Source organism: Peromyscus eremicus, chromosome 4 (assembly GCF_949786415.1).
Source record: "Peromyscus eremicus chromosome 4, PerEre_H2_v1, whole genome shotgun sequence".
Classification (NCBI taxonomy): Eukaryota; Metazoa; Chordata; class Mammalia; order Rodentia; family Cricetidae; genus Peromyscus; species Peromyscus eremicus.
This window is the reverse complement of record NC_081419.1, coordinates 9,372,371-9,399,344: the sequence shown is the minus strand read 5'-3', so window position 1 is coordinate 9,399,344 and position 26,974 is coordinate 9,372,371. Positions and strand designations below refer to the sequence as shown.

Sequence of the window (26,974 nt, the reverse complement as noted above, 5' to 3'; positions counted from 1 at the left end):
GAGACAGGCAGATACAGACACAGAGAGAGAGAGAAAGACAGAGACGCACACACAGAGACTGACAGACAGACAGACAGACAAGCAGAGAGAGAGAGAGAGAGAGAGAGAGAGAGAGAGAGAGAGAGAGCAGAGAGAGCAGAGAGAGCAGTTTGAGAGTGTAGCTTGGTGGTAGAGCACTTGTCTAACTTGCACAGAATCTGGGTTCAATCCTAAAAAAAGAAACAAACACAGACCATATCATCAAATTAAACAAAATAAAACCCTTCCTCTCCGGCCCAAGCCTACCTAAAAGCTTTGCAGACACGGCAGGACTAAGTGGAGAACAGGACACTCCCACTCTGCCTTTCCTTCCTGCCCTCTCCCGGTCAGCCAGGTTGACTGCTTCCCGTGCCCGTTAGTTTTTGTCTGCTAGACACAGGCAGGTTCCTCTGGGGAAAGAGAACCTCAGCCGAGCAATGGCCTCTAGTAGGCGGTGTAGTGGGTGGCTGTTTCACCATGCCCCGGAGCACCACCCCTAGTGAGGTAGCAGGTTACACCTGCCTAGGACCTTGAAGTACATGCCCCTGGAGCATGGCCCCTTGGGACCCTTAAGACCTGTACGAGGTCTCTCTTCAATACCTCATGGTTTTGGATGCTGGGACAGACCAGGGCAGATCACACCAGAGAACAGCGTTGGACCACGCTTCACCCTTCCAGGATCCTGAGATAAATGCCTTTATTCTGTCTTGTGAGTTAACCTCCAAATAAATTCCTTTGATCATTAGGCAGACTCCGTGGATTGCTAGCAATATAATCCCATTAAGGTGGCCTGTAGGGAAGTCTGTGGAGACATTTTCTTGACTAATGATTGATGGGGAAGGCCCAGCACACTAGAGGTGGTGCTTGGGTTGTATAAGCAAGCCTTGGGGAGGAAGCCGATAAGCAGCACTCCTCCATGTCCTCTTCTTCAGTTCCTGCCTCGACTTCCTTTCATGACAGGCGATAAGCCAGAAGATGAAATGTCCTCCCCATGTCGCTTTTGGTCACTGTTTTTATCACTACAGACTAGGACATGCCCCAGTAGTATGTGTGATCAGCTTCTCAAGGTGGGTGGAGCTGATCTGCTGCCTCACAGCCCAGGACAGGCACCTACCTCAGCACCTCAGAATCATCAGGGTTAGGAGCAGGTTCAGAGACTAGGACTATTTCGTGGGTAGGGTCATGGACTGAGGCACACAGTGACACACCTGGGGAGAACACACTTCAAAAAGCTTTTATTGAACTTAATTCCCAAAGCACGGATACTTGAGGCAATTTTGAAAAGACCCTGAATTTTCCCAGGGCTGGTTTTGGCTACTGTAAAAAAACAAACACACATACACACACACACACACACACACACACACACACACACACAGAGTTATCCTGCTGGCCGCAGGATCTCTTTGGGAGACGGACAATTCTCAAAGGCACTGACTGGTGACATTGGTGGCTCTGGTCCTTACTCAGGCAGCCAGCTCAGCCAGGGCCCTGTCCAGTGGATCCACCGACCAGTAGTTGTCATCCCAGCCGAGGAACCAGCCCACAAAGGATGGAGGCTCAAAGCCCTGCCTCACGACAGTGATGGGGGTCCGCCTGTCCCGGTTAGCTGGGTCCGTCTCGATGTACCGCTTAGCTGCAGACACACACAGAGAAGAAACCCAGGGACTCTTAGTGTCTCCTCCTCGGAGAGAGAGTAGGGGTTGCCAGAGAATATGGTCTCATATTCTGACCACCACCAACCACCTCGGATTGCCCCCAACACAGGAAGAACAGGAACTTTCACTTAAATTCCTGCTTCACAGAGTTCTCAGCCCTTCTCTGAATGTATCATTTCCCCCTGGTGATTAAAATATTAAATAAAGAAACCAGTCCTAGAGTTCAGTCTCTAGATTAGCTACCGAGATAGGTTCCCACATAGGGACCCTAACAAGGAAATCTCTAGGGCATGCTGGGAATTGGACATGGGCTCGCCTCTGTTCCTTCCTTCCCTCAGGCATTCTGAAGAGACACATTTATCTCTTCACACTTGCAGTAGCTTTTATCTAGAATGTCCAAAGCTGTGGTCCTCAGCCAGGGGGTGGTGGGTGGGGGGTGGGGGGGCGGTGAGAACTCTAAGAGGTGGTGTTTTCTGCTGCTCAGGCATTGCCCTTGAAGAGACCCCACCCTTTCCTCTCCCTTCCCAAGTCTCCAGAGCGTTACTCTGTACACACTCTCCACCTCAGTGTCTCACCACAGGCTCAAAATCACCAGAGTCAGTTGACCTGGGCTGAAACTTCCAAAATATGAATATGATTGAAATGGGAAACGTCCAAAATATGAACTGATTGCCTCAGGTAGTCACAAAAAGCCACTGGGACATCACCCCAAGCAGGATTCCAGAAGGTCAGACTATGAGCAGAAAGTCTCCATCCCCATGGAAGCTAACTCCTAGAACAGCATCAGAAGCTGCTCCTACCTACCTACAGCCAAACACCCACCCCCAACCCACAGCCAAAGACCCCACCCACAGCCAAACCCCACCCACACCCATAGATCCCACCCACAGCCAAAGACCCCACCCACAGCCAAAGACCCTACCCACAACCAAAGAGCTCAGTCACACTCACCACTCACACCCACAGCCAAAGACTCCACCCACAATCAAAGACTCCACCCACAGCCAAAGACCCCACCCACAGCCAAAGACCCCACCCACACCCATAGATCCCACCCACAGCCAAAGAGCTCACTCACACCCACCACTCACACCCACAGCCAAAGACTCCACCCACAATCAAAGACTCCACCCACAGCCAAAGACTCTATCCACAGCCAAAGATTCCACCCACAGCCAAAGACCCCACCCACACCCACAGCCAAAGACCCTATCCACAGTCAAAGTCCCCACCCACACCCTAGAGCCTAGGGTCCTCACCAGAAGTCAAGGCTTCTGTCTTTTCCTCTTCCTGTGAGTCCTTTCCAACCCAGACAAAGACCTGTAGGTGAGATGTGGAATGAAAATCACATGAGAGGTGCTGGTGACAGTCACTGCTGGATAAAGAACAGGGGTGGAGGTGGGTCCTGGGTATCAGAAACAGACACAGCCCCCCATAACCAACAGCCTTTAGACAGCCACTGGAAAGGCATGGGACAGAGGCTGCAAGGCAGTGACCTACACACGTGCTTGCCATTAACGTGTTGGCCTGTGATAGCACTGTCTTGGAATCCAGTCGTCAATGATGGCATAAGAGTCTGGGTTTCCAACTTCTCCTGAAGTGCAGGAGTGTTGGGGGTATTTGATCACTCTGTGAACTCCCTGTCAGCATTTGTATTAATTAAATAAAATTAACCTTGGGTCAGGAGGCTGATTTAGCAACTAGTTGACAGAAAGTAATCATAGAGCCTCAGAGGGCGACTGGGAAAGATAGATGTACTAGAAGGAGTAGGGAGAGATTTGGAGTGGCGTGGCTTTTTTTGTTTTGGTGGAGAGAAAGGATGGGCTTTTTGGAAGATGCCAGGGAGGAGAGAAGGTCAGCTAGTTGCTACCCAGCCTCTCTGAGCTAGCAGGTTTTCACCCCAGCCTTTGAGTCTCGTCTTATCTATAAATAGAATAATGGAGATTTAGTTAAAGCTACCTTTAGTGGCAGCGACAGAGTCAGTGCAGCCTGAGCAGCCAGCCACTGCCAGAGAAGCAGGCCAATAACTGTGCAGTCACAATTACTGGCTGAAACAGGAGTAGATCAAGGTGCAGCCACTGTGCCGAAGATAAAACAACACAGGAGGATCTGGAAGCTGGGCCATCACCTTCACTGGGATGAAGCTGAGAGGTGGGCACCTCTGGTGACAGGTCCAGTTTGCCTCAGGCTACACCATTCCTCACATCTCCTCAGCCCAGCCTACTTCACTCATAATCATTGCAATATAGGGGCAGAGTTGGAAAACCCTCTTTAAGAGTTCATGAGTCACACCTTTAAAGGTGTGGATTCACTCAACAAATGGGTGGACAGATGTTTTTAGTCATTCATCCAACAAAGGCATGCTGAAAGGCTACCAATCTCTGCATCTTGACTGACACATGTCTAAAGCTTGTAATAAAAAACTCATGTCACTGTGATCCTTATGACAAGTTAGGTCACACATAAAAACCTACTCTGCTGATTTTTACACATCATCTATTTTTTTTTTAAATCTTTGTGTGTAGGTATGTGCGCCTACTTGTGCCACAATGCACATGTTGAAGTCGGAGAACAACCTTGGGTGTGGGTCCTCACTTTACACTTTGTTTGAAGTAGGATCTTCCTGTTCATAGTGCTGTATCCTGACTAGCTGGACTATGAGCTTCCGGGGAGTCTGTCTGGTTCCCCCATTCTCCTCTTGTTTGGGAGCATGGCATTGACACCTTATCACATTGAGCTTTTCCTTGAGTTCTGGGGACCTCTACTCGGGTCCTCATGCTTGTGTGGCAAGTGCTTTATCCACTGGGCTGTCTCCCCAGCTCTGACGTCTATTTTTATGCATCTCTCAAGATAATCACATTCAAGGGCAATTGCCATTTACTAATGACAATCAATGCTGTCAATGCCTTAGACAAGAAAACACCAGGCTTCATGGCTTTTCCTTATTTACAAGCGTGTTCCTTACAGAACCAGAAATCCCACTGAGTTGGTACCGGCCCTGTGTCCGTTTGGCTTGTCTCAGGATTCCTAGCACTTGACATTTTGCCTGGAAGACGGTGATGCTAAGAAACACTGGCCACAGACTGCCAAGGAGAAGCATAAGCAGGTGAAGTCACAGACAGCTTAGTCAACCTTGACAGCCGATAGCTCCAGCTGCAAACCACGGTCTTCCTGCGGGGCTGCCCCAAAGCCACCCGAGGGAGAAAGACAGACTTGGGCCTTTGTGTCTAGCCATTCTACAGCCTGGCAGGCACTTGATAGAAGGGGTTACTGAGTTGACGCTCCCATGGGAGCAGACCCAGGGGGAGCAGAGGAGGTCAACTTGATGCATCCTTCATTCCCAGCATCCCCTAGAGAGCACTGTTTAGATGCTCAGTTGATGCTGGATGAATGTCATCCATGCTGGTTCCTCTACAGCAAACCACCCTAGCAGATGACACGAGAGACCCCAGAGCTGGGGAGTGACATTTCCAAGCTCCAAAGGACACTGGGCAACTTAACCTGCACATGACACATTGCTAAGTTCAACTTTCTTCATACAGATTTAAAGCCAGAATTCACGCTCCCCTGAGGCTAAGGGGAGGAGGGCATGGTGCAGGGTCATGTGACCTGGGTTTCTAGAGTGCTTTACAGCTTCCAATGGCCATGCACTTGCCAGGCAGGTAACATCACTTCCATTCTACATCTGAGGAAAAGGAGGCTCAGAGAGAGGGGACGTGGCTTGCAGCCATTCAGGACCTCCCTGAAAACACCTGGTGTTACGTCTTTCATGCCCTCCTTGTGGCTCATCTTGGAGCTAAGAGTCTAACTTCCCCCTCTACCTCGACCTTCTCCTTCTCTCCTTTACTTACCTGGTCCCAGGTGTCCAGGAGCATGACGTCATCAGTAGCCAGGTCTTCCTGCATAAGCTCTCCGGGAACCTCTTCGATCTGGGGAGGGTCAGAGGAGGTCAAGGAAGAAGCATCATCCCCCATTGGTTCCCAGGATGAGTGCACGGGCTTGTCCTGCCTTCAGGGGCCCTTCCCCTGCACTGGGCCATCAGACTGTGTCTCCAGGCTCTGAGGTCCAGTGACCCCCCAAACCTGCCACAAGCAGAGGTGTCACCCCCAGACTCACCACAAAGCGCCCGATCCTGTTGGAGCAGGCAAAGAGGCGAGGAGGATGGGCATCCATCTTCTTGTCCTTCAGCCTTGGGGATGTGCGGTAGACAGTCTTCCCACCCAGAGCCTCCCAGAAGCCATCTATGAGGGGAGATCGCATCAGTCACCAAGGGAAACCATGCCCCATGAGCACATCTCACCAGACCCCAGATCCACCTGGCTGCTCTCCACTTTAAGATCCCAGTGGAGCCGGGCGGTGGTGGCGCACGCCTTTAATCCCAGCACTCGGGAGGCAGAGCCAGGTGGATCTCTGTGAGTTCGAGGCCAGCCTGGACTACCAAGTGAGTCCCAGGAAAGGCGCAAAGCTACACAGAGAAACCCTGTCTCGAAAAAAAACAAAACAAAACAAAAAAGATCCCAGTGGCTCAAGACAGAAGGGAACGGAGAGGCCCGGAGAGGGTAAATTGGCCTAAGACCCATGGCAGAGGCGAAGGCACCACAGGACGGGGCTAATTATCTCCACTCAGCACACAGAGGCCCAGGGATAGTGATTCACCTAATTCACACAGCCTGGGAGTGGTAAAGCCAGGAGGCAAATCTTTTCTAAGTCCAATTTCCATATTCTTTCTACAATACCTGCTCTGTCTATGTGTGTTCTGTCTGTATGTGGCCATTTCTATGGAAATGTATCACAATTAAACAGTTACTGTTAGCATTCTGAACCACTCCTTGGGGACCCGCCCAGCATCCTGATGTCATCTTATGTAAAGTCCCCTTTAAGAAAAAAACCTCTCCCTTCTTCTTCTTCTTCCTTCTCCCTTTCTCTCCATGAGGTGATGCACACCTCCGCTTTCTCTCTTCCCTCATCTTTCTCTCTCTCCCTCCTTCCCTCTCTTTCTCTCTCTCCTTCTCTCTATCCCATCTCCCCTCCCCCTTTAATAATAAAACTTTCCACGTGGATGTGTGTCTGCATAGTGTGAGTAACTTTCCATCGCGCCATGCTGCGGACCGCCACATCTACATGGACCGCCACATCTGCATGGCGTGTCTCCTTCTCACCAGCCGTGGGCACCTTGCCTCAAATAAGGCCTCTCGCTTGCCATTTACAAAAGTCACACTTCCTCATGTCCATTCTTTCCCACATTTCAAGCACTCAAAAGCCACAGTGACCACCAGCCACCAAACTGGGGCTGGGAGACACAGAACATTTATCCTAATGGCGTTTTCTGCTGGGCAGAGAGGCTGCGGACCAAGCGACCCTTCACTGCTTCCATGAAATACCAAGAAAAGGGGGAGGGGTTCTGAGCATCAACAGAAAAGACGGTGAGGGCCGACGCCTTCCTCCGTGTAGCTCTAAAGGCAAGGAGAACCTCTCTGACATGTCACCTCCGCCATCACCTCCCGAGGCCCTCACAACAAGTTCTCCTTCCTTTGGTGTCTGGAGACTACCCTGTCGTTGGCCATCACGCTCATTTTACCCTCCCATCAGAGAAGGGTGTGGAGGGAAGGGGTGGGCCCCGGCTCCCACCTGGCTCGCGGCCTTCCTCCACCTGCACGGGCTGGGCTCTCAGCACCCTCAGCAGCTCCTGGGCCCCGGTCTTCTCGGCCTCACTGGCTCCTGCACCCACCCACAGGTAGGCAGCTGAGGGGGTTTTCAGCACAAAGGCATCGTTGGAGTTCAGAGCACCGGCCTTCGGCATCACCTGGAGGCGGGTGGGGCAGGCAGCACTCAATCAGGAACAAGGAAACACAGCCTAGCCGCCCCTCATGACGGCCCAGGGACCCTGCAGCAGACGACGTCTTTCCTCCAGGGACAGAGAGCACAGACTTTGGACACTGGGAGGGCAGGCTAACCCCACACTTCTCAGACGCACTCTGAGGGGTGAGAATACCTGGAATTTGGGGCTGCATTAACAAAAGCTGAATGTTCAAAACAAAGGAGGTGACAGAGTAATTCTCCAGTGCTGAGACCATAGTGGCCTACTATTGCGGAATCAGAAACGCAGTCCAGGCTGCACAGAATGAGTTCTAGAGAAGGTAGTGAGCTGCCTATGATGGAAAGTATGTAAGGAATCCTGATGGGGCAAGGGGTGGACGCCCTGAACATCTGCTTCCTCATCCCACCCAGGCCCACTCAGCCCTGGGCCTCTGGAGGTCTACTCAGTGGGCCTAGAAGACTTCAGGAGGGCAATCCTGCCCACGTTCTGGGACCTGGCATTACCTCCACGGCCCTGGTGGCTCCAGAGCTGCTGGCTCGGACTTGGAAGAGGCGGGTACTGGCAGGGGTTGTCTGCCCACCATCTCGGGAGGTGCCACCCTTGTAGATTATCATAGGCTTCCCACCAAACAAGCTCATGAGGTGTGCAGGCTCCTTGCCTTGGACCACTCGGCTCTGGCAGTGAGAGAGGAGAGAATCAGCTTTGCTTTTCTGTCCTTTTTTATAATGTTTTTAAATTTTATATGCATCAGTGTTTTGTCCGCATGTGTATCTGTGTGAGAGTGTTGGATCCCCTGGAACTGGAGTTACAGACGGTTGTGAGCTGCCTTTTGGATGCTGGGAATTGATCCTAGGCCTCTGGGAGAGCAGTTAGTGCTCTTAACTGCTGAGCCATCTCTCCAACCCCCCAAAATCAGCTTTTCTACGTGGTCCTGGGCCATTCCCTCCAGAAAGGCTACCACATCTGACTACAGCAGAGGGCTCTGTTGGTGGCACCAGAGCAGTGAGTGGAGCAAACTGGAGACGACGTCACCGCCAAGGTCCGCGGTTGCCATCCCGGCTGTTTTCCCACCCTCTGCCTCTGAGTCCGGCCCAAGAACGAGGGGGGCCCACGTTCGCAAATATGACCTTAAAAGGAAGAACAGATTGCCTGAGTATGTTCTTCCAGAACGCTGACGTCAGTCCCAGACAAGTGAGTCGGTGGAGGGTGCAAAGGGCCTTCCAGATCCGGAGGCACTGCTGCACCCACACAGCCCCAACCTCCCAACTCTCCCCTTCCCTAGCCTGTCGTCTTACTTAGACCTGAACACAGCACATAATCTCCTTGTCCTGAATGTGCCCTGCAGGAACCAACTGCGTCATCCCTGCTGCACAGCCAAGGGAGGGCATGGAGACGCTGCCCAGGAAAGACAGGGTCTATATAACTGGATGCAGGCACTAAGCCCAGTACATAGAAAACCCTGCATAAATGTTTGGAGCATGGGTAGGTGTGTAGACAGACGGATGGATGGTGAGTAGGCAGATGCCTGGACGAGTGTATGAATCATTAGGAAGGTAAGTGAGCTGACAGGTGAAGCCCTGGCTCAAGCCCTCAGAGGCACTGTTCTGGCTCACCTGGACAGGTGTTCCTCCCAGCTCCTCATCCAGCTGGGCAGTCAGGATGGCGGACGCAGCGACCTCATCCTGGGTAGACTGGGCGCCCTGCCTAGAAGAGGCAGAGAGACTCAACACTAGTTTACACAGAGCCCTGGGCCTCTTCCTTGCCCTGAGCTGCAGTAACCCATGAGCCTCCTTGTCAAGGGGATGGAACTGGGATGGAGACGTGCAGGGACTGTAGGGAACCAGAGACTAGAGCCTCACCAACCTGCCCACCCCAGCTCAGCAGACGGTTTTCTTACTTAGGACCTAGTACAACAGGTAGATTTCCCTGTCCTAAGTGCCTGCAGGGAACTCCCTGGTCATCCTCTGATGGACAGCCAGAAGAGGATACTGAGACACAAACGCAAAGTGTACAAAAGCAGTCAGGGCGTCTCTCTGTATAAAAAGGGGTCCGAAACAGCAGGTGATACATGCCATCTGGAGGGAAAGACACCAGATACAGCCTCATAGGCACATGTAAAAGACTGCCAGATGTGCACTGAAAGATGTATGGAAACTGCCCTGAGAGGGGAACGTTAGGGAGACGCAAGGTCCCCTGCCTCTGCTCCTTGCCCAGGCTGGGCCTTGTATGACTGTACCTGGCATACACCATAAATCAAAAAGCCTTCTTAAGAATTTTGTATCAGCCAGGCACAGCTGCCCATGCCTTTAGTCCCAGCACTTGGGAGACAGAGGCAGGCAGATCTCTGTGAGTTCGAGGCCAGCCTGGTCTACAGAGTGAGTTCCAGGGCAGCCAGGGCTACACAGAGAAACCCTATCTTGAAAAAACGATATGTTGAGCTTAGTGGTGCAGGCCTGGAGTCTCAGCTACTTGGGAGGTTGAGGCAGGAAGATTGCAAGTTCAAGGCCAGAGTGGACAAATTAGTGAGACTGTCTCAAAATAAAAGGCAAAAAGGGTGCTGAGTTTATAGACCAGGGGCAGTGGCTTGCCTAGAATGTATAAGGATCTGGGATCAATCTCCATCACCCCCCATAGCCCCCCAACAATATGTGTATTATCTAGTTTATAAATGCAGCTGCTTTAAAAGTATGGGGTTGTCAAACTGAGTCTGAGTACATGATTCCTGAGCATCACTCTTCAGGACTCTACGGTCAAGCCTACGGAAGGGCAGGCTGGGTCACAGATCCCAAGGGACTGAGGGGACACAGGAAGAAATGCCTCGTGGGGCCCTGGGCCCTAGAGATGTCCCATGGGGTCTTAGGTTAGGGCCTGGGCCAGAGAAGACACAGGAATGGAGAGCTGGTGTACTGGAGTAGACACAAACAAGTGCACAGCCTTGCATCTGCCTGACCCACAGCTGCCAGGGCTGTGAAGTGAAGCAGTAGGAACTGGCCAGATAATTGGATTTTTATTTTTGCAACTTTTCAGTGGGTCTGAGATTATTTCAAAATGAAAACGTTAACAAAGAAGAAATTCAACAACTATTAGATAAAAGTCTGAAACTGTCTAGTAATAGGAACACCATTTTTTCTTTCTTCCTTTCTTTCTTCCTTCCTTTTTGTGGGGGGGGCATCTTTCTTTCTTTCTTTTTTTTTTTTGTGTGTGGCAGGGGTTGAGACAGGGTTTCACTGTGTAGCTTGGCTGTCCTGGAACTCCTGCCTCTGCCTCCCAAATGCTGGGATTAAAAGTGTGTGCCACCACCATTTTCCTAATGTCTGTTTTTCAGTGCTACGGGAGTGACCCAGAGCTACCTGCATCCCGAAGTGCTCTGCCACTGAGCCACACTCCTGACCCCAAATGCAAATTTAAATTCTAATAAGATATCACTTTATAAATTGTTAGCTTGACCAACATCCATGAGTTTAACAACACAGTCCACTGAGGTGGAGCTCTTGTGTGTAGCTGGCAGGATACAGGAATTTGAGAAGCTCCAAGCACTAGCTAGAGAAACTGGAGCTATCCATCAAAATGACAGGGTCATTGACTGATTCTGCCAATCCGTTTCTGGGAACTCACTGTCGAGAGACGTCTCTAAACATCTGACTGTTTGCTAACAGTTATTAATCTTGATGACGCCGATGAGAGCAGTAGACAGCACCTGAGTATGCATGGCTGTGGGGAGTCTGTTGATAAACGGCGGTATGGCAACCCAAAGGAGTGGGACAGTTGTTAGACATGCCACCTACATCAGGAAGTGTCAGTTTCCAGGAAGGCTGTATCCAAAAGGCGAGCCACAGGTCAATGCACTTAGCATTTGTTTACATTACATATCCTTCCAGTAATTATGCAAAAAGGATAAAAATAAAAATTGTCAACTGGTCAAGAGGAAAGGGCAGGGCTTGGTGGATGAGTCAACAGCGGTACAGGTGGGATGAAAAGTTCAGAATGACACCTTTGGACTCTGCTTTGGGTTGGAGCAATGTGAGTATATGCTGTGCTTTAAGACAAGTATTTAAATGATTATTATAATTGACATATATAATAATATTACATATTTATGTACTAGAGAATAATCTGTAATTATTACAATGGAAGCCTTGGCATTGATTGGCAGGAGCTGCTGGGTTGGTGTGTCTCTATCCCTAAGATGGAATGTCATATTCTGATGGCAAGAAGCTTAGAGTTGTGACTCTGGGTGAGAATGGGTCCCAGCAGGGTGTGGCCGTCCGAATTTAGGCCTCTATAATCCAGATTCCCTCAGATCAACCCCCTCCCTCCCTCTTTTCAGCATATTCAGGCACAGTCAGGTCCCCACACACTCCCGCTAACACCGAGCAGACAGCCCAGGTCCCTCACCAGTTGTAGATGATCTGTCCCTGGCGGCCACCATGGCGATAGTTGTACAGAATGATGTAGCTGTCACCTCCATAGAACTGCCCGTATGTGGCAGGGTCCACTGGTACCTTGTTGGAGCCTTCGATCCTCCAGATCTGCAGGGGTAGAGCTGGGGTCAGACACCACAGTGTGCCCTCTGTCACCTCAGGCCACTGGAGACCCCAGCACAGCAGACAGGACAAGCTTTTCCTGGGTGCACAGTGCCATTCAGGCCCAAGCAAAGTTAAATAATTTGTCCCGCTCACAGAGCTGTTGAGAGGCACGGCGAGGCGATGACCCCAGGGTTCCTGCCCCAGCTCTTCTCACCCCATTTTGGCTAGCTTCACCCTGAAAGGCCCCTCAAGATAGGTCTAGATTAGAAGACAGACAGGCCTGAGTCAAACCTAAGTCCCACCCCTTGGGAGGTCTTATGACATCGGACAGCTTCACCTCTCAGAGCCTCAGTTTCCCACCTGGCATGTGATGGTGGTGACAACAGTGAAGGGAAGTCCTTCAAGCCTTAAACTCTAGTCATGAGGATGGCGTGATGCCCTGAACCACAAGCTGGCTGTCAGCGCCAGCTGCTATCGATAGGATTGTTATTACATCTCCAACATTTCCATTCTCCCCATCGTTAAGGAAGCACTAGAATTTTATGGGTCATCTCACCCATCAGGGCCATAGTTGGGTGGCCTCAGAATGACCCCTGCAGGCGGCTCGCTGCAGAGATCCGGGGACAGGACTATAGTCACCGGGAGGCCCTGCAGTGACACCTGGTGGTAAAGTGGAGACACTGCGCAACCCCATTTTACAAGTGAGAAAGTGAGGCTTAGAGAGGCTGAGTAATTGGCCCCGGAGACGCAGCCAGGCTCAACCCTTTGTCTACTAAATACTTTCGCTGCCTCCTCCCCACACCCTGCATCCACGGCAGCAATGACACCAGACAAAGACGACCCTGCAGATGCCCCTTAGGAAACAACGAACACCGACCTGAACCAGACTCTGGGTCCTAAACATCTCCGAGCACACCTCCGCCTGTACTAGTCCCTCGGGCCTCATCGTCCCTCCCCTAAATCACAGCCACCCCCAGATGTTCCAGCTTCATTTCCCGCCCCTACCTACTTTTATGGTGTGCAGAACCAAATCTGTCATACATCTACTAAAAACAAAAGAAAACCCAAACTACTTTATTACTGCCATACCCCATGAATGGCATTCGTGGTCCCTCCTCAGGAGGGCATCAGCACCAAACTGGGAAAAGCACTGTCCTCCTTAAATAGTGGGTCACACCTGGAATGTACCCCCTGCACCCCAGCAGCAAACCCCTACTATTGTGATAGCCACCCCAGCCACCCCATTCCCACTGCCCTTCCTGCGTTTCCACGAAATCCCCTGGGCTTCCTTTCAGCTCTGGGAACAACAGATTTCAAGATTCTGTTGTGGCCATGGTTACCTGCCCTCCCATCCAGGCACTCGTGGGGAAAAGGATGGGGTCCAGAGCCGGCAAAGAGCCTGGCACATGGTTGATGCTCAGGGGATGCTTGTTGCCAACAAACAAACAAAAGTGAAACAAAAGGATCTCATCCACAGTAACTGTGGTGGAAACATGAAACACCCTCAGGGAGGTGGAGGGTGGGGGCAGGAGCCGCAGGTGCCGGGGAGGGAGGGAGACAGGGAGCAGAGGCATCCAGCCGAGCCGGCCCAGGCACAGCAACATTGTAACTGTGGGATCCGGTGGAGGCAGGCATTTGCTCTAAAACTGCAGTTCCAATACCTGCTTCTGGCCAGTGCCGTCATCGTCCATGCCATGCTGGGCGGCCATGGCCGTGGAGGTGTGCAGTGTTGCAGCATCGAAAGGCACCCGCTCCACGTTGGCAATGTGGCTGGAGAGGTAGCCCAGGCCAGGGCCATCTGTCTGGTCTGGGTCCCGCCAGTTCTTAAAGAACTGCTTGAACAGCGGGGTCTCGCCACCCTCTGGAAGGACTGAAACCTGGGAAGAGGAGAGGAGTGGGATGTGGCAAGGCTGCCTAGCAGGCGTCTCCGAGAGCCTCAAGTGTCCATCCAGTCCCCAAGGAGGATGGGGGACCCCTCCATCCTTACCACCACTGAACCTGCCTCTCTCTGGCCTCAGACCCTCACCTGAGTCTGCCTGGGGTATTCCATCTTGGTGATGAAGTCTGAGGCCGTTTTGAGGGCAGCCTTCCGCTCCTCCATGTTGGCCTGCTTGCCTGCCAGAAGTCAAAGAAATGATGTGAGGTCAGCAGCTGTGGTGATTTAAATGAAAATGTCCCCCATAGGTTCATAGAAAGTGGTGCTATTAGGAGGTGTGGCCTTGTTGGAGTTAGTGTGACTTTGTTGGAGGAAGTGTGTCACTGAAGGTGGGCTTTGAGGTTTCAGATGCTCAAGCCAGGCCCAGTGTCATTCTCTGTTCCTGCTGCCTGCAGATCAGGATGTAGGACTCTCAGCTACTTCTCCAGCACCATGTCTGCCTGCATGCCGCCATGCCTCCTGCCATGATGATAATGGACTAAACCTCTGAACTACTGTTCAGTTAAAGCCAGTCCCAGTTAAATGTTTCCTTAAAATAGTCGCTGTGGTCATGGTGTCTCTTCACAGCAACAGAAACCCTTACACAGCAGCTCAGAAGTCCCTACTCTCCTTAAACTTAGACCATAGATAGCCAGGGAGCACCACCTCTAAGAGCTGAGGGCTTCTAGTTCCAAGAGATGCCCCCTCTGGGGTCCTTGCCAATAACAGCAACCATGACAACCACTGTGGTCCATTTACTGAACACAGATTTGATACCATAACTACACACAGATCATTTCATTTAATCCACATAACAGCCTTAAATCATAGAGGTCACGGCTGTCTTGGTCCCTCCCTTATATAAGGAAATGGGTGTCTCAGAGAGGTCACGGAAGTTAGCCCAGGCCACACACTGGACACAGAAGGCTCCTCCCTCCCCACAGCCAGGCCTCTGCTCCAGCCCTGGAGAGCTTCAAAGAGTCAGGTGAGGCCCTGGCCAGTCCACGCCCAGATCCCTCGGACAGCCAGCCCAGCAAGTTCTTGCTGTCTCCACCCACTACCTCCCTCCCTTTCCCCAGCACCAGCATCCAGCATCTGAGGAAGCACTCAGGGTGGGGAGGTGGGAGGGAGACTTCTCAGATGTCTCTGGACTCTCAAGAGCCTAACAGGAGACACTCCATCCACAAAGAATTCCCTGGTGCCTCCTGTACAATCACCTTCACAAAAGGCTCCCACCCCCAGCGGAGAGCAAGCCACACGATAACATACTGCTGACCCCATTCAGTATGCTGGGGCCCAAGAGTTTTGGACCCACAAAGCTACACCTTTTAAAGATATATAAATTTTACATAGTGTCAATTAACTTCTCAGAGGACTGATCTCATCGCACACTTGGCAAACATTCATTTGAATCCAAACAGGGACTCAGGCTCCGTAAGAGCCTAGGACCATACAGTGAGCCAACTGCAAAGCTAGGCATTAGCTTAGGATCCTGATTGCTTGTCTTTGTTCCAGAAGCCTCCAACACTGTTCTCCCTGGGGCTGAGGTCCCAGAAGCCTCTAGAGACCAATGGAACCTAGGCACCTGCCCTGTACCTTTCCAGACAAAGATTTTCCCATCTCGGCCATGGTCCAGGATGAAACAGTCCTCAGATTTCAAGGCGCCCTGGGCGAATGGGTTCTCATCAGCCACGAGGGAGACTGACATGCTGCCTGCACCGTTGGAGACCTGTGGGGATGGAGAAGGGGCATGTGAGCACCTAAAGGCAGGCAGAGATCATTGTCCAGGCCCATCCAGCTCTGCAGCACAGTCAAGCATGTTATCTAGCATGTAACACGGATGCTGCACCTGGAATAGGAAGGTGGATAAACGGAGCAAGGGAGGATCCTGGGGTTGAGCATGTAGCTCTGCTTGCCTAGTATGCACAAAGCCTGGGGTTCTATTCCCCCAGCACCCCACAAACCAGGTGTGGTGTGCACACCTGTAATCGTAGAACTCAGGAGGAGAAGGCAGGAAGATCAGAAATTCAAGGTCATTCTCAGCTACGTAGTGAGACTTTGTCTTAGGAAAAGGTGTAGGGCCTCCAAGAAGTTGTAAAGAGTTTGCTGAGAAGCCTTTGAGATCATAAAGAATGAGAAGAAAAATGACAATAACCAGACATGGTGTGCCGCTCCGGATTGCACTTAAAATGAACTTGGAGAATGAGAATTACGCCTGTAATTGGTTGTCGGCATTGGCCCTGTCTCGGATGCTTTGCTGAGAATCCCTGCTCACATTAGGATGCCGAGGAGAAGCTGGAGGAGGTTACGCAGACCATTTCTACAACACTCTTAGAAATCTAAGAACTTCTAATACGAAGAGTTCATTCAACTTCAAAACAAGGTGTCCGCCAGTCAAATTTCACAAGACTGGCTCTGAGTAAGCCGAGGCTCCTGAGTCCCTGAGGAAGGAGCTGTGGGAGCTGGGGACCGTCACATAACAAAGCTCATGGGCCTCATCCTGGATTCCAAAATGAGAGGGAAGGGATGAAGGCCTGATGATGTACACAAGCCATGGCCCTGGGATGGGCCCCAGCACTGGACCCGAACCGGAAATGTGAGCCATAACCCTCACCCTCACCCCAGTCCGAAGGTGACTCCCGGAAATCCTACAAAATTCTGCGAAGATGACCCTCTGGCTGGGCACAGTGTTGCCCACCTGTAATCCCAGGACTTGGATAGCTGAGGCATGAGGCTCAAGGCTAGCCTGGACTACACAGTAAGACAAGATCATGTCAAACAAATAACAAAAAACCCAAACTCAAACCAAAACAACAACCAAGTTTGTTTCTTTTTGCAGGGAGGGGTGGGGACCCAAGCTCTACACATCCAGCAGAGTCGCCCTCTGACTCTCTGGCTTCAGGAGAACAACAGACACGCTGGGACCTGGGGTGTCAGTCCCTGACGGACAGACGGACGGACGGACGGGGGGATGCAGGGCAGCTGGGGAAGGCGGAGCCTCCTGTCTCCCCAGCCTGGCCCTGTTTAGTACGGGAACTAGTGCCCCTGGGGCTCACCTTGTAGAGCTTGGCCAGCTTTCGATTGGCTGCATCCTCCTTGGCTGTGTCCTCGGTACCTGCAGGCAGGGTTGGCTTGGGGCCCAGCACCTGGAGACGGTGTGGAGATGGGGTGGAAGGTGACCATGAGCATGGAACCTGCCTGGCCCTGACATCTTGAATCTACTTTTCCTTCTGAGGAAAAGTTCCCATGACCTGCCTGTCAATGCCCTTCCCACTCTGTGCCCCGAGTCCAGGCTGGACCTTCCCTCAGTCATCTGCTTCGCACTGGCGCCCACTGCAAAGGCCAAACATCTCGCCGGGACTGGAGGGCATCTCACTTACCACTCTCCATTCACAGCAAGAGGCGCTGGGAGCTGGAGAGACATGCTTCCTTGCTCTCAACAGCCTCTAGGAGGCTGTCAGAACTGGAACCTCTACTGCCATGACTTCAGGCCTGTTTGCTCTGTTCCATTCGAGGTCTTAATCCTGCCTACTGGTCCTGATGTCTGGGATCTTTTTCTTTCTCCCCATAAAATCCCTTTGCTCTTTGCAAAAATCAGAACTAGATGCCCCCAGCAAGTGGGAGCAAAAGCGGCCCAGAGCAGACACGGCCCTCCTCTTCCTGGGGAAACTCGCCTCCATCGGTAGGTTCTCAAAGCATGGCAACTGACAACCCCATCATACTAGTAACTAAGTAACATAAATAAACAGGAATGTCAGCAGAGGGCATTGACGGCTGGGTCTCAATAGTTCCAGGCAGTCCTCAGAAAATGTTGGGAGGACCTCTTTCCTAACCTGCTCCTTTGGAAGACTGGGTCCTCCTCGATGGAGGGTGTGACGTGCACTCCCAGCATGCACCACACCCGTGATTCCAGCTTAGTTCTCAGGGGAGTTGAGTTGCAGGGAGCTACCTACTCCCTAAATGTTCAGGCAGGTAAAAAACAAAACCAGGTCTTCAGGAGCAGGGTAGGGGCCTTACTAAATAACCCTTCATAAAGAAGGCAAGAGTAACCTGCCCCCCCCCCCCCCCCCGCCGTCCACCCCACCCATACCCCACAGACACCTGAAGCATCGCTTCTGGCTCTCCACCCTCTTCCGACACGTGTACTCGGGCACGGCCACTCCTCTCGTTGTCCCGGATATCCTTGGACACCTGTGTGGCCTTCAGCCTTTCAAATCTGTTGCTGCTGGAGCCACACCACTGATAGATATCCTATAAGACAGAGCGCCCAGGGGGTCAGGGCCCAGCCTTTGCACAAGCCTGCCTGGAAGGAGGCAATGTGCAGACTGTGGCTATGTCCAAGCTTCCCTTGGCCTGTGCTTGCCCAGGTGAGGGCCAGTAGGCCACATGTGCATGTCACCTAGATTGCTGGCTGGTATGGACTGCATATAATTTGTTCCTCTGACGTTCATGTTAAAGTTTGATGGCCACTGTGGCTACGTTGGGATTAATATTTTTCACGTAGGTTCAGTTTTTCCTACTCCAGCACAGGTCACCTCTGTCTCTCGACTGTTTTGCACAGGGTCACTTGCCTGTCTACAGCAGCCATTTTGTAAAGCAGCTGGTCACTCCCCAGTCTGTGAGCCTAAATCAACTTATTGATGTCATCTCCGAGCTTCTGTTATAGAGACCCCTGCTGGTGGAAAGCAGAACTGCAAACACTGTTCACAGCTCCCTCAGCATCTCAGAAACCAAGGCTGAGGAGAGTTCAACACCAAAGAGGAAGGTCTCCTGTGCATAATTTCAGAAATGTGCAAAGCAAGTCTATCCTGTTGAGAGAGTTCCAGATGAAGGCTGTCCTTAGAGGTAAAGACTGGGAGGGAACAGCCCACGCTTCCCAGGTAACTGTGATGTTCTGTTTCTTGATCTTCAATTAGATAGGAGTTTGACAGGTACATTCACTGGGTGAAATCCACAGAACAGCAGTTCGGATTAGAACATGCCACACCATTTTACTTCAACAAAAAACTACACCCAGGCTAAAGATGTGGCTCAGCAGTTAAGAGCACTGGCTGTTCTTTCAGAGGACCTGGGTTCAACCCCCAGCACCCACATGGCAGCTCATAACCATCTACAACTCCAGTCCCAGAGGATCCAACTCCCTCTTCTGGCCTCTGTAGACACCAGGCACACACACAGTATACAGAGATATATGTAGACAAAACACCCTTACACATAAAATAATTTTTAAGACATTTTTTTAAAAAGCCTATGCTAAGTCAAGATACAACTTTATACCGCAGGTGCATATGCACAGAAGTTTTGGGGTGCAATGTCTGGCTATGACCATTTGCAGGTTTGTGCTCATGTGGAGCTATGAGGCAAGTATGTAGGAAGCATCACCCATGCAAGTAGGTGTAGGTCGCCGGGCAGTGGTGGCGCACGCCTTTAACCCCAGCACTCGGGAGGCAGAGCCAGGCGGATCTCTGTGAGTTCGAGGCCAGCCTGGGCTACCGAGCGAGTTTCAGGAAAGGCGCAAAGCTACACAGAGAAACCCTGTCTCGAAAAAACATACAAACAAACAAACAAACAAAAAAAAAAGCAAGTAGGTGTAGGTGGGCCTGGGGATATGTGCATCACACACATCGTCACATACCAAATACATATGCAACCAATGATGTGCATGTCATACACTGTGGGTCCAAGTCTGGGCACTTGCTGCAGTGCGAGTGTCCACAGTGGACAAGAGCCTACAGGTTTCGCCCACAACTGCCATGTGCTTAGAAATGAGTGTCTATGTTTTAAAAGGTCAAGAGATATCAGAGAGTCTGTGTATCAAAAACATTGTACAAATGATGAGGACCAAAGATCCATGCATACATGCATGACATTCTTGGATCCGCGTGTGGGAATCTAGGAGTACCAGACTTATCTGTACTTGGTCTGTGTGCCCAACACCAGGCCCTCTGGTCCCTGTGGCCTGCCCCCTGAGTGTTCATGCACCTGTTCACGAGTGTTTCCCCTCCCCAGAGTCAGACCTAGCCAAGTTCACCACAGCGATCCTGGAGAAGGGCAGGCAAGACTCACGTTTCCCAGGTCCAGAATGAAGCAGTCACCATTGTTGAAGCTGTCCCAGGACACAGGCACCTCGGTGGCGCGGACTGCACGGCGTCCTTTGACCTGTAGGAGCCTCTGTACCACCACCTCATTGGGTACCACATGTTTGAATCCAGATGCCACGCCTCCTTTCTGTCAGGTCAAGGAGACAGTGTTAGTCCAGGGCAGAAGGACCAGTGAAGTAGATATGGGGGGTGGGGCATAGGACTGAGGGGAGGGAAACTCTGGCCAGTGGATGCTCAGCTAACCAGGACTTCCACTGTTACTGTGTCTGATACCGAGACATTCTTTGCTGAGGTTCAGAAAATGAATAACATTTACCCAAGACCACACAGCTAAGAAGTATTAGATTCCCTACACATGACACCCACTGATTCTTACTCTCCACCCAAAGGATCCCTTGGAGCCACTTCCCTGAACCAAAGGACGCAAACACTCCTCCCTCAAAGCCAGCATTCCCCAAGACACCTACTCAAGATATTCTTCAAGGAAAGGGATCCACGATCAAAGTGTAGGGAATGCTCCTTACTCACTTCCCCTGCCTGTTGCACAGTGCACAGGAACACAGTGAAGGCTCCCACAGCGAACACACCTGCTTGCCTTCTGTTTCAGAGCCCCTCTCCAGCTCACCACTTTGCCCCAGCTCACCCTGTTCCAGCACCCGTTCTGAAAACCATGTGTTTCTAAGTGCTAACCCGCTCATCCCAGTCTTTCCATCCTCCAAGGCTGACGGTCCTCCTGGACTTCCCCAGCCCACATCATCCATCTCCTTCCTCCTGTGGTGTTGAGTCCACTTGGGCCTTCAGAGGCAGGCAGTGGGAAGGCACAGCCCTCCCTCCACCACAGTGCCAGATGACTTTGGATGATCTCCTTCCCTCTCTCAGCCTCAGGCTTCTCCTCCACCCCTCAGCCACCACCAGCTGCTGAAGGGACCGGCTCATGGGCGTCCCTGCCACAGTTGCCGCACACCCTTGGTTCAGTAGGAAGCCAAAGGAAGCTGGGATTTCTCCAGCTCCAGGTACTCACCGTCCTCAACCTTACATTCATTTCGCCTAAACCAAAGCCCAGAGAAGTGAAGCGCTTCCTGGGCATGATCAGCAAGCCTGTGGCACAGTCAGGGCTTACTGCCTGCTAAAGGACTTCTCCCTGTTCCACACACCACAGGGCGGGAGCTCGGGGCTTCTGTGGGTCCTCAGACCATCCAGCCAGGACCCTATCTGCCCACCTCCCTTCGGTGCTGTCCGACCCTCGCCATACAGACTTGATGGAGGCAAGGGGGGAGGGGCAGTCATTTCAAACCAGGCTCCTGTTATGCACAGTAACAGTAAGAGCTATGGACATGTTTGTCACGTGAGCAAACCCACTATTGCTACACATTTCATATGTATCTCACAGGTGAGGAGCACAGACCCCACACATGCAGAGACTTGCCTAACCTCGCACAGTGGGATGGATGGTGGAACCTTGATCAAAACTCAGTATGTCTAAATCTACAAAGCCATGTTCTTCCTCCCAAACATCCCAAAAGGGTCACTCATCGAACTCAAGCAAGTTCCCGTTGCTGGGGCTAGAGCGCCCTCTGGTGTCCCTTCTTGGTGTGGGCGTAAGGCCTTATTGAGCTTTGCCCAGGCCTAGCAAAGCACTCAGTTTGGACAGACATGCCCTCACACTGTCAGGAGCACTTCTGGCAGAGCTGTGGGGGCCACCAGGTATGAATGACCTCAGTGTGGAGCAGGGCTATATCCATAGTTCCCCCCATGACTCGGGCAGTCCACAAGTCAACAGCAAGTCAGGAACTTTTTCTATCATAGAAAGAACAAACCTAAGTTCTGGCCCAGGTGGCCATGACGCCTGAGATCCAAGAAAGTGAGTAGGGGCTGGAGGAGAGCAAGGGTTGAGGCAGGATGGTCCTAAGAGTCACCAGGACCAGGCAGGGGGGAAACCTGGGCAGCATTCCCTATCGCCCTGTGCTCACTCCACAGTGACCCACAGGACCCCAGGACACCATGACTGACAGATCGTAAGGCTGAGAACCCGCTGTCCGTGCAGGACTCACAGCCTCTAAGGTAGGACAGTTATTGTGTCAATTCCTGGGTAAGGAATAGCAGTCCTGAGGCCTAGGCACGTGTCCAGGCTCCCCCACCGGGTGGCTGCACAGACGGACTCCACGCCCATGTTCTTCTGCCTTTTAAGAACCAGCCTCACTGCCATCAGCCCTGGGGCTCCTGAGAGTCTGTGGGCCTCACTCAGGTGGATAGCAAGAATGAGGGGGTCCGAGAAGCTTTCCCAATAAGCGGGTGCCAACAGGACCCGCGGTACTGGTTCCTCAGACACAAAGGAGTCTGGGGACAGGAGAGACTGACTCTCTGCTTGCTTTATACACTCGAAAATAGTTTTACTTGTTCAAGCATGCCTTTTGTTCTGCTTTTTAAAAATAACCCTTTGGCTGGGCGGTAGTAGGCACGCCTTTAATCCCAGCACTCAGCAGGCAGAGGCAGGTGGATCTCTGTGAGTTTGAGGCCAGCCTGGTCTAGAGAGTTCCAGCATAGCCAAGGCTCCACAGAGAAACCCTGTCTCTAAACAAAAACCAAAAACCCAAAAACTCTTTGAAGCTTTGTGTTATAAATCTCAGCCATCAGGATTCTCCTTATCAGTTCTCTCCCTTTCCCTTTCTATCCCCCCCCCACACACACACACACACACTGGGAACGGGATCTGGGATCTGCACAGGTTAGGCAGACACTCGGCTGCATCCTTGGCCTTTTTTTTTTTTTTTTTTTTTTTTTTTTGGTTTTTCGAGACAGGGTTTCTCTGTGTAGTTTTGCGCCTTTCCTGGAACTCTCTTTGTAGACCAGGCTGGCCTCGAACTCACAGAGATCTGCCTGCCTCTGCCTCCCGAGTGCTGGGATTAAAGGCATGAGCCACTACCGCCCGGCTTCCTTGGCCTTTTTTTAACTTCTTACTTTGAGACAGCCTTGATATATTACCAAGGTTGGCATTGAACTCGCAATTCTCCTGCCTCAGCCTCTCAAGTAGCTGGGATTATAGGCCTGTGCTGCGAAGCCCAGCTTCTCTTTCTTTACAAAGTTTATAAAGTGAAAGAATGCCTGATTTCTTATGGCTGGAGGGCCTGAGTATCCTGATGCACTCTAGTCATGGCTGCTAACCCAGGAAACGACACTTGGAAAGACACACACACACACACACACACACACTAAATACATCAAGACACCATTAGATGTACAAAGGAAAGGATGGGAATTTTTAGAATTTTTCTGTTACTTTTTTTAAGGATGATTATTGCTGTCTAGTCCAATCTTTGGGTGGGAAGAGATCGGCATCAAATTCTTCTAACAAAATCCCACAGGCACAGGGTGAGTTGTTTAAAGAGCCAATCTCCGAATTAAAGACACAAAGCTGACAGACAAGTTTGTGGAAAGAGCCAAGGTAACCAACCACCATTGGTTTGCGCCTTCTGGGATGGGGTCTCAGGACCAGTCCCTCTGAGAGTGCTCCTTAGTGTTGGCTAGTCTGTGTTCAGCTTGCCTTATTCATCCACTGGGGGTCGGGGGGGGGGGCACTAAAATTCCCATTAAAAACAAACATAAACAACTACAAACCTTGCTGGGGCTGGACCCACCCACCCTCTACCCAGAGTCCTTTCCTAAGACAAGGCCCCAGCAGCCGTCTGGTCCCCAGCTGTCTCGTGGTCCAGGGCTCCCAGGACTGATAAGCCCAGATTCTCTTTGAGCAAAGGACTTAAAATAACCCAGCCCTTGGGGGTCCGCAGAGTGGTGGGTGAAGATGAAAGGGAGAGCCAGAAGGGTGAGTGACAAAGGATCAGAGCCCACCCACCCTCACCCGGGACAGTGACAGGAACGAATGGCCGGGGTGACAGAACAATAAGACAACTCTTCCCTGCGGCTCCGTGTCCCCTCGCTGCCCCTTCTCTGTTCCAGGACAGAAGTGGCTCCCGGGAGGCTTTCATAGAAACAAGTCTTGTGTAACAGGCCTGGCTCCTCGGCATCTATAATGGATGAGGTGGGGAGGCCAAGGACCTCAGTCTGGGCCTGCCAAGTGCGGGGGCGGGCGGCCTGAAGGTCTGCAGGAGGTGGTAAACACGGGCCTCCCATGTCCTCCAGGGACCAGGTCCTTTCGTGACTAAAGCCCCAAATCTGAGCCCTGACTGGGATCTGCTTCTCAAGTGTTCCTCAGAGCACGGTCAAGAACACCCCAGAAAACCCCTTTGATAAAGGAGAGGCTGGTTGGATAAGCAGTGGACGAGCCCCACAGAGCTAAGGTCGGGGGCTCTTGAAACGTCACTCTGGACTAGCTCTCCGCTGTGCTAGAGCCTTCACACTTGAGTCTGCATCTCATCCACATCACTGCCCAGCTGTGAGACTTGGGCAGGGTGCTTGGCATCCAGTACTTCACCTTCCTCCTTCACACAGTGCGGCCAGTACTGGCAACGACCTCACAGTACAAAAGAAACTGAGTGAAGGGCATGCAGATGATGTGAGCACATTCTACTAGCTCGTAGGTTCATTCCACAGAACCTCAGCTTTCTCATCTATGAAATGGGAACACCACTGCCACCCCAGTTAAGCAATGGTGAGAATGAAATGGGATTCTGTAGGAAATCCTCAATATATAGTGTACCTCCGTCTCCAAACCTGGGCCACCCACAGCCTGCTCTGCAATGTTATCTGGCCTGGTAATCTGTCCTTGTGTTCACGACAACTGTCACATTTCTATCTGCTCAGCTTTCCCCAAGGCAACAGGTAACTGAGGCAGATGGATGACCGTGATCCCTGTGAGAGCTGACCCCGTGAGTCCTCTGACTCCCCCCTTCCTTCCTGCATTCAGTGGATCGACTCTCTGAAGACTGATAGTCCTCTCTAGTCTTTAGAAAGGAGGCGATCTGCCCTGCCCCACCCCCACCCCCTGGACACCCAGTGCTCAGTGCAGAGTCTGACAGAATTGGGGGGGGGGGCGACCCAGGCTGGGCCTCCATCACCTGTTATGTGACCCTTCGGAGCCTCGAGGACAAAACCGGATCACACAGTTCCCAGTACCACACCTGCCTTCCCTCTCTCCTGCCTTCCCTTACTCCTCACTGTCAAGGGTTTAGAAAAGGCCTCCTGAAGCTCAGCTGGGCTGTGGATGTACCAGCTAGCAGAGGGTGACCTTAAACTCTTGACCTTCTGCCCCCTAAAGTCTGGGATAAGAGCGTGTGCCGCCACACCCAGCTTGATCTAGGAGCCTGAAACTGTCCACTGAGTGAACGACCAATGGAGAGACTATGCTGGTCTTTCTGCAGCAAGACTTGGCTCCCCACCTCTCCTTCCTCAGGATTTCGAGGACCCGGGGGAGGGCAGGAGGGCAGAGCTGCTTAGCTGGGCAGCAGCCGGAGCTCAGCCACAGTAACTCCCCAAATGCGGCTGGGTACATGCCAGGAAAGCCAGCCCAGCCCCACCCATCCCGGGCTGCTGGTCCAGGACACACTGTCTCTTGGTATCTAAGTGTCACAGGTCCTCCTCCATCGCTCAGTCCCTGTCCCTCACCTGGGAATGAGGGAGATACTTCTGCATTGACAAAGGGGGCTCTGAGGGCCAGAGAGTGGCAGAGGCACAGGTAGGTTATGGCCTCCCTGGAACCCGGCCACAGGAGACAGGTGGGCTTAGTGGAAACTGGGAGATTGACAGGCCATCTGGGTTCCCGTCAGTTGCCCCAGCCCGCATAAAATGAGAGCTCTAGACTCATCTCGTTCATAAACTTGTAATCTCCTCTCTACCCTAAACAAAGAGAACTGAGCTTCTCTTGATCTCTTCAAGGAGCTGAGCTTTGGGACATTTCCCAGCCACCTCTGCCCCAAATCCTCTCCCTGAAACTGTAGGGCAGCTACAACTGGCCCTCTGACAACCAGAGACACAGGCAGGCTCTGGTGTCAGGGGGTGCTGGAGGCTGCACAGCTTATTGGGGTACAGTTGCCAGGGTTCCCAGCTTGGCTTTGATCCTGTCTGGCCGGAAGCTTAGGGACAAACTATGGTACAGACGTATAAAAGTCCAAGTTCAAGGGGAAAGCTGTGTGTGAATGAAAGGAGCCTGTCAGCAAAGCCCTCACAGGGTGCAGGACTGGGACTTGGTACAGCCCCTCGGGGCTGCGAGAAGGCCACCATGGGCTCCCTCTGATGTGGGAAGAAGACACTCCGAAGATGTAGAGAACCTTCTTTTCATTGTAAGACAAAGAATCAGAAGCTCAGGGAGGGAGTTTGGCTTGTCCAAGGCCACCACACTGAGAAGACAGACCAGGGTTCAAACCCACGGCTGAGAATCCAGAGCCTGACATGTGGCCTGTCTGTCCATACTCCACAAGGCTGGGAGACCGTGAGCCCTGGCCAGCCAAATAAAGTAAATGCCAACCCACCTTGTACTTCAGTCCGGACTTGAAGTAGCCGAGGAAGGTGGAGGACTCAAAGCCCTGGACCTCACGGTGCTGCACAGCCCGGCCGTTCAGATAGTCATCCAGCTGCACAGTAAAGATGGCGGCCGCCCCACTCTCATCCTGGCTGCACTCGTTACCTGGGGACATCAGGGGACGTCAGGGCAGCATGGGACCAGCATCTGGAAGCCTTTGGGGAGGAGGCATCCAGAGCCAACAGCTCTGCTCCGGCCTGGCTATAGAAACTGAGCGAGTCCCTCCCTGCTTTCCAAGAGCCTCAGTTACTCCATCTGTATAATGGGGTAACCCTAAAACAGACCAGCGCCAATGTTAGAGACTCTCTGCTCCTAACTGTGAAGAGTAAATGAAGGAATGATTGGAGCCGAGCTAAGGAATGCAGGGGACCCAGGGTCCCCAGTCACCTAGCGTCACTTGTTTTACATCTTGTGAGGTAGCATAGCCGTCAGCATGTTCACTCTATAAAACCACTGGGAAGTTACT

General features: G+C 51.9%; 1 protein-coding gene across 3 annotated transcripts in view; it reads right to left on the bottom strand.

The window, feature by feature from the left end:
• Positions 1–1,233: 1,233 nt before the first annotated feature.
• Gsn (gelsolin) overlaps positions 1,234–26,974 on the bottom strand; it is a 54,626-nt gene continuing 28,885 nt past the window's right edge. For all 3 annotated transcript variants that reach the window (XM_059260156.1, XM_059260157.1, XM_059260153.1), the window contains 15 exons: positions 26,459–26,613; positions 20,002–20,163; positions 18,037–18,186; positions 16,992–17,081; positions 15,532–15,664; positions 14,047–14,135; positions 13,682–13,897; positions 11,890–12,023; positions 9,108–9,198; positions 7,998–8,168; positions 7,305–7,479; positions 5,793–5,917; positions 5,528–5,605; positions 2,936–2,996; positions 1,234–1,654 (listed from right to left, as the gene is read on the bottom strand). In XM_059260156.1, coding sequence (XP_059116139.1) covers positions 1,485–1,654; positions 2,936–2,996; positions 5,528–5,605; positions 5,793–5,917; positions 7,305–7,479; positions 7,998–8,168; positions 9,108–9,198; positions 11,890–12,023; positions 13,682–13,897; positions 14,047–14,135; positions 15,532–15,664; positions 16,992–17,081; positions 18,037–18,186; positions 20,002–20,163; positions 26,459–26,613 — 2,000 coding nt within the window. In that variant the 3' untranslated portion in view covers positions 1,234–1,484. The remainder of the gene's footprint in view (positions 1,655–2,935; positions 2,997–5,527; positions 5,606–5,792; positions 5,918–7,304; positions 7,480–7,997; positions 8,169–9,107; positions 9,199–11,889; positions 12,024–13,681; positions 13,898–14,046; positions 14,136–15,531; positions 15,665–16,991; positions 17,082–18,036; positions 18,187–20,001; positions 20,164–26,458; positions 26,614–26,974) is intronic.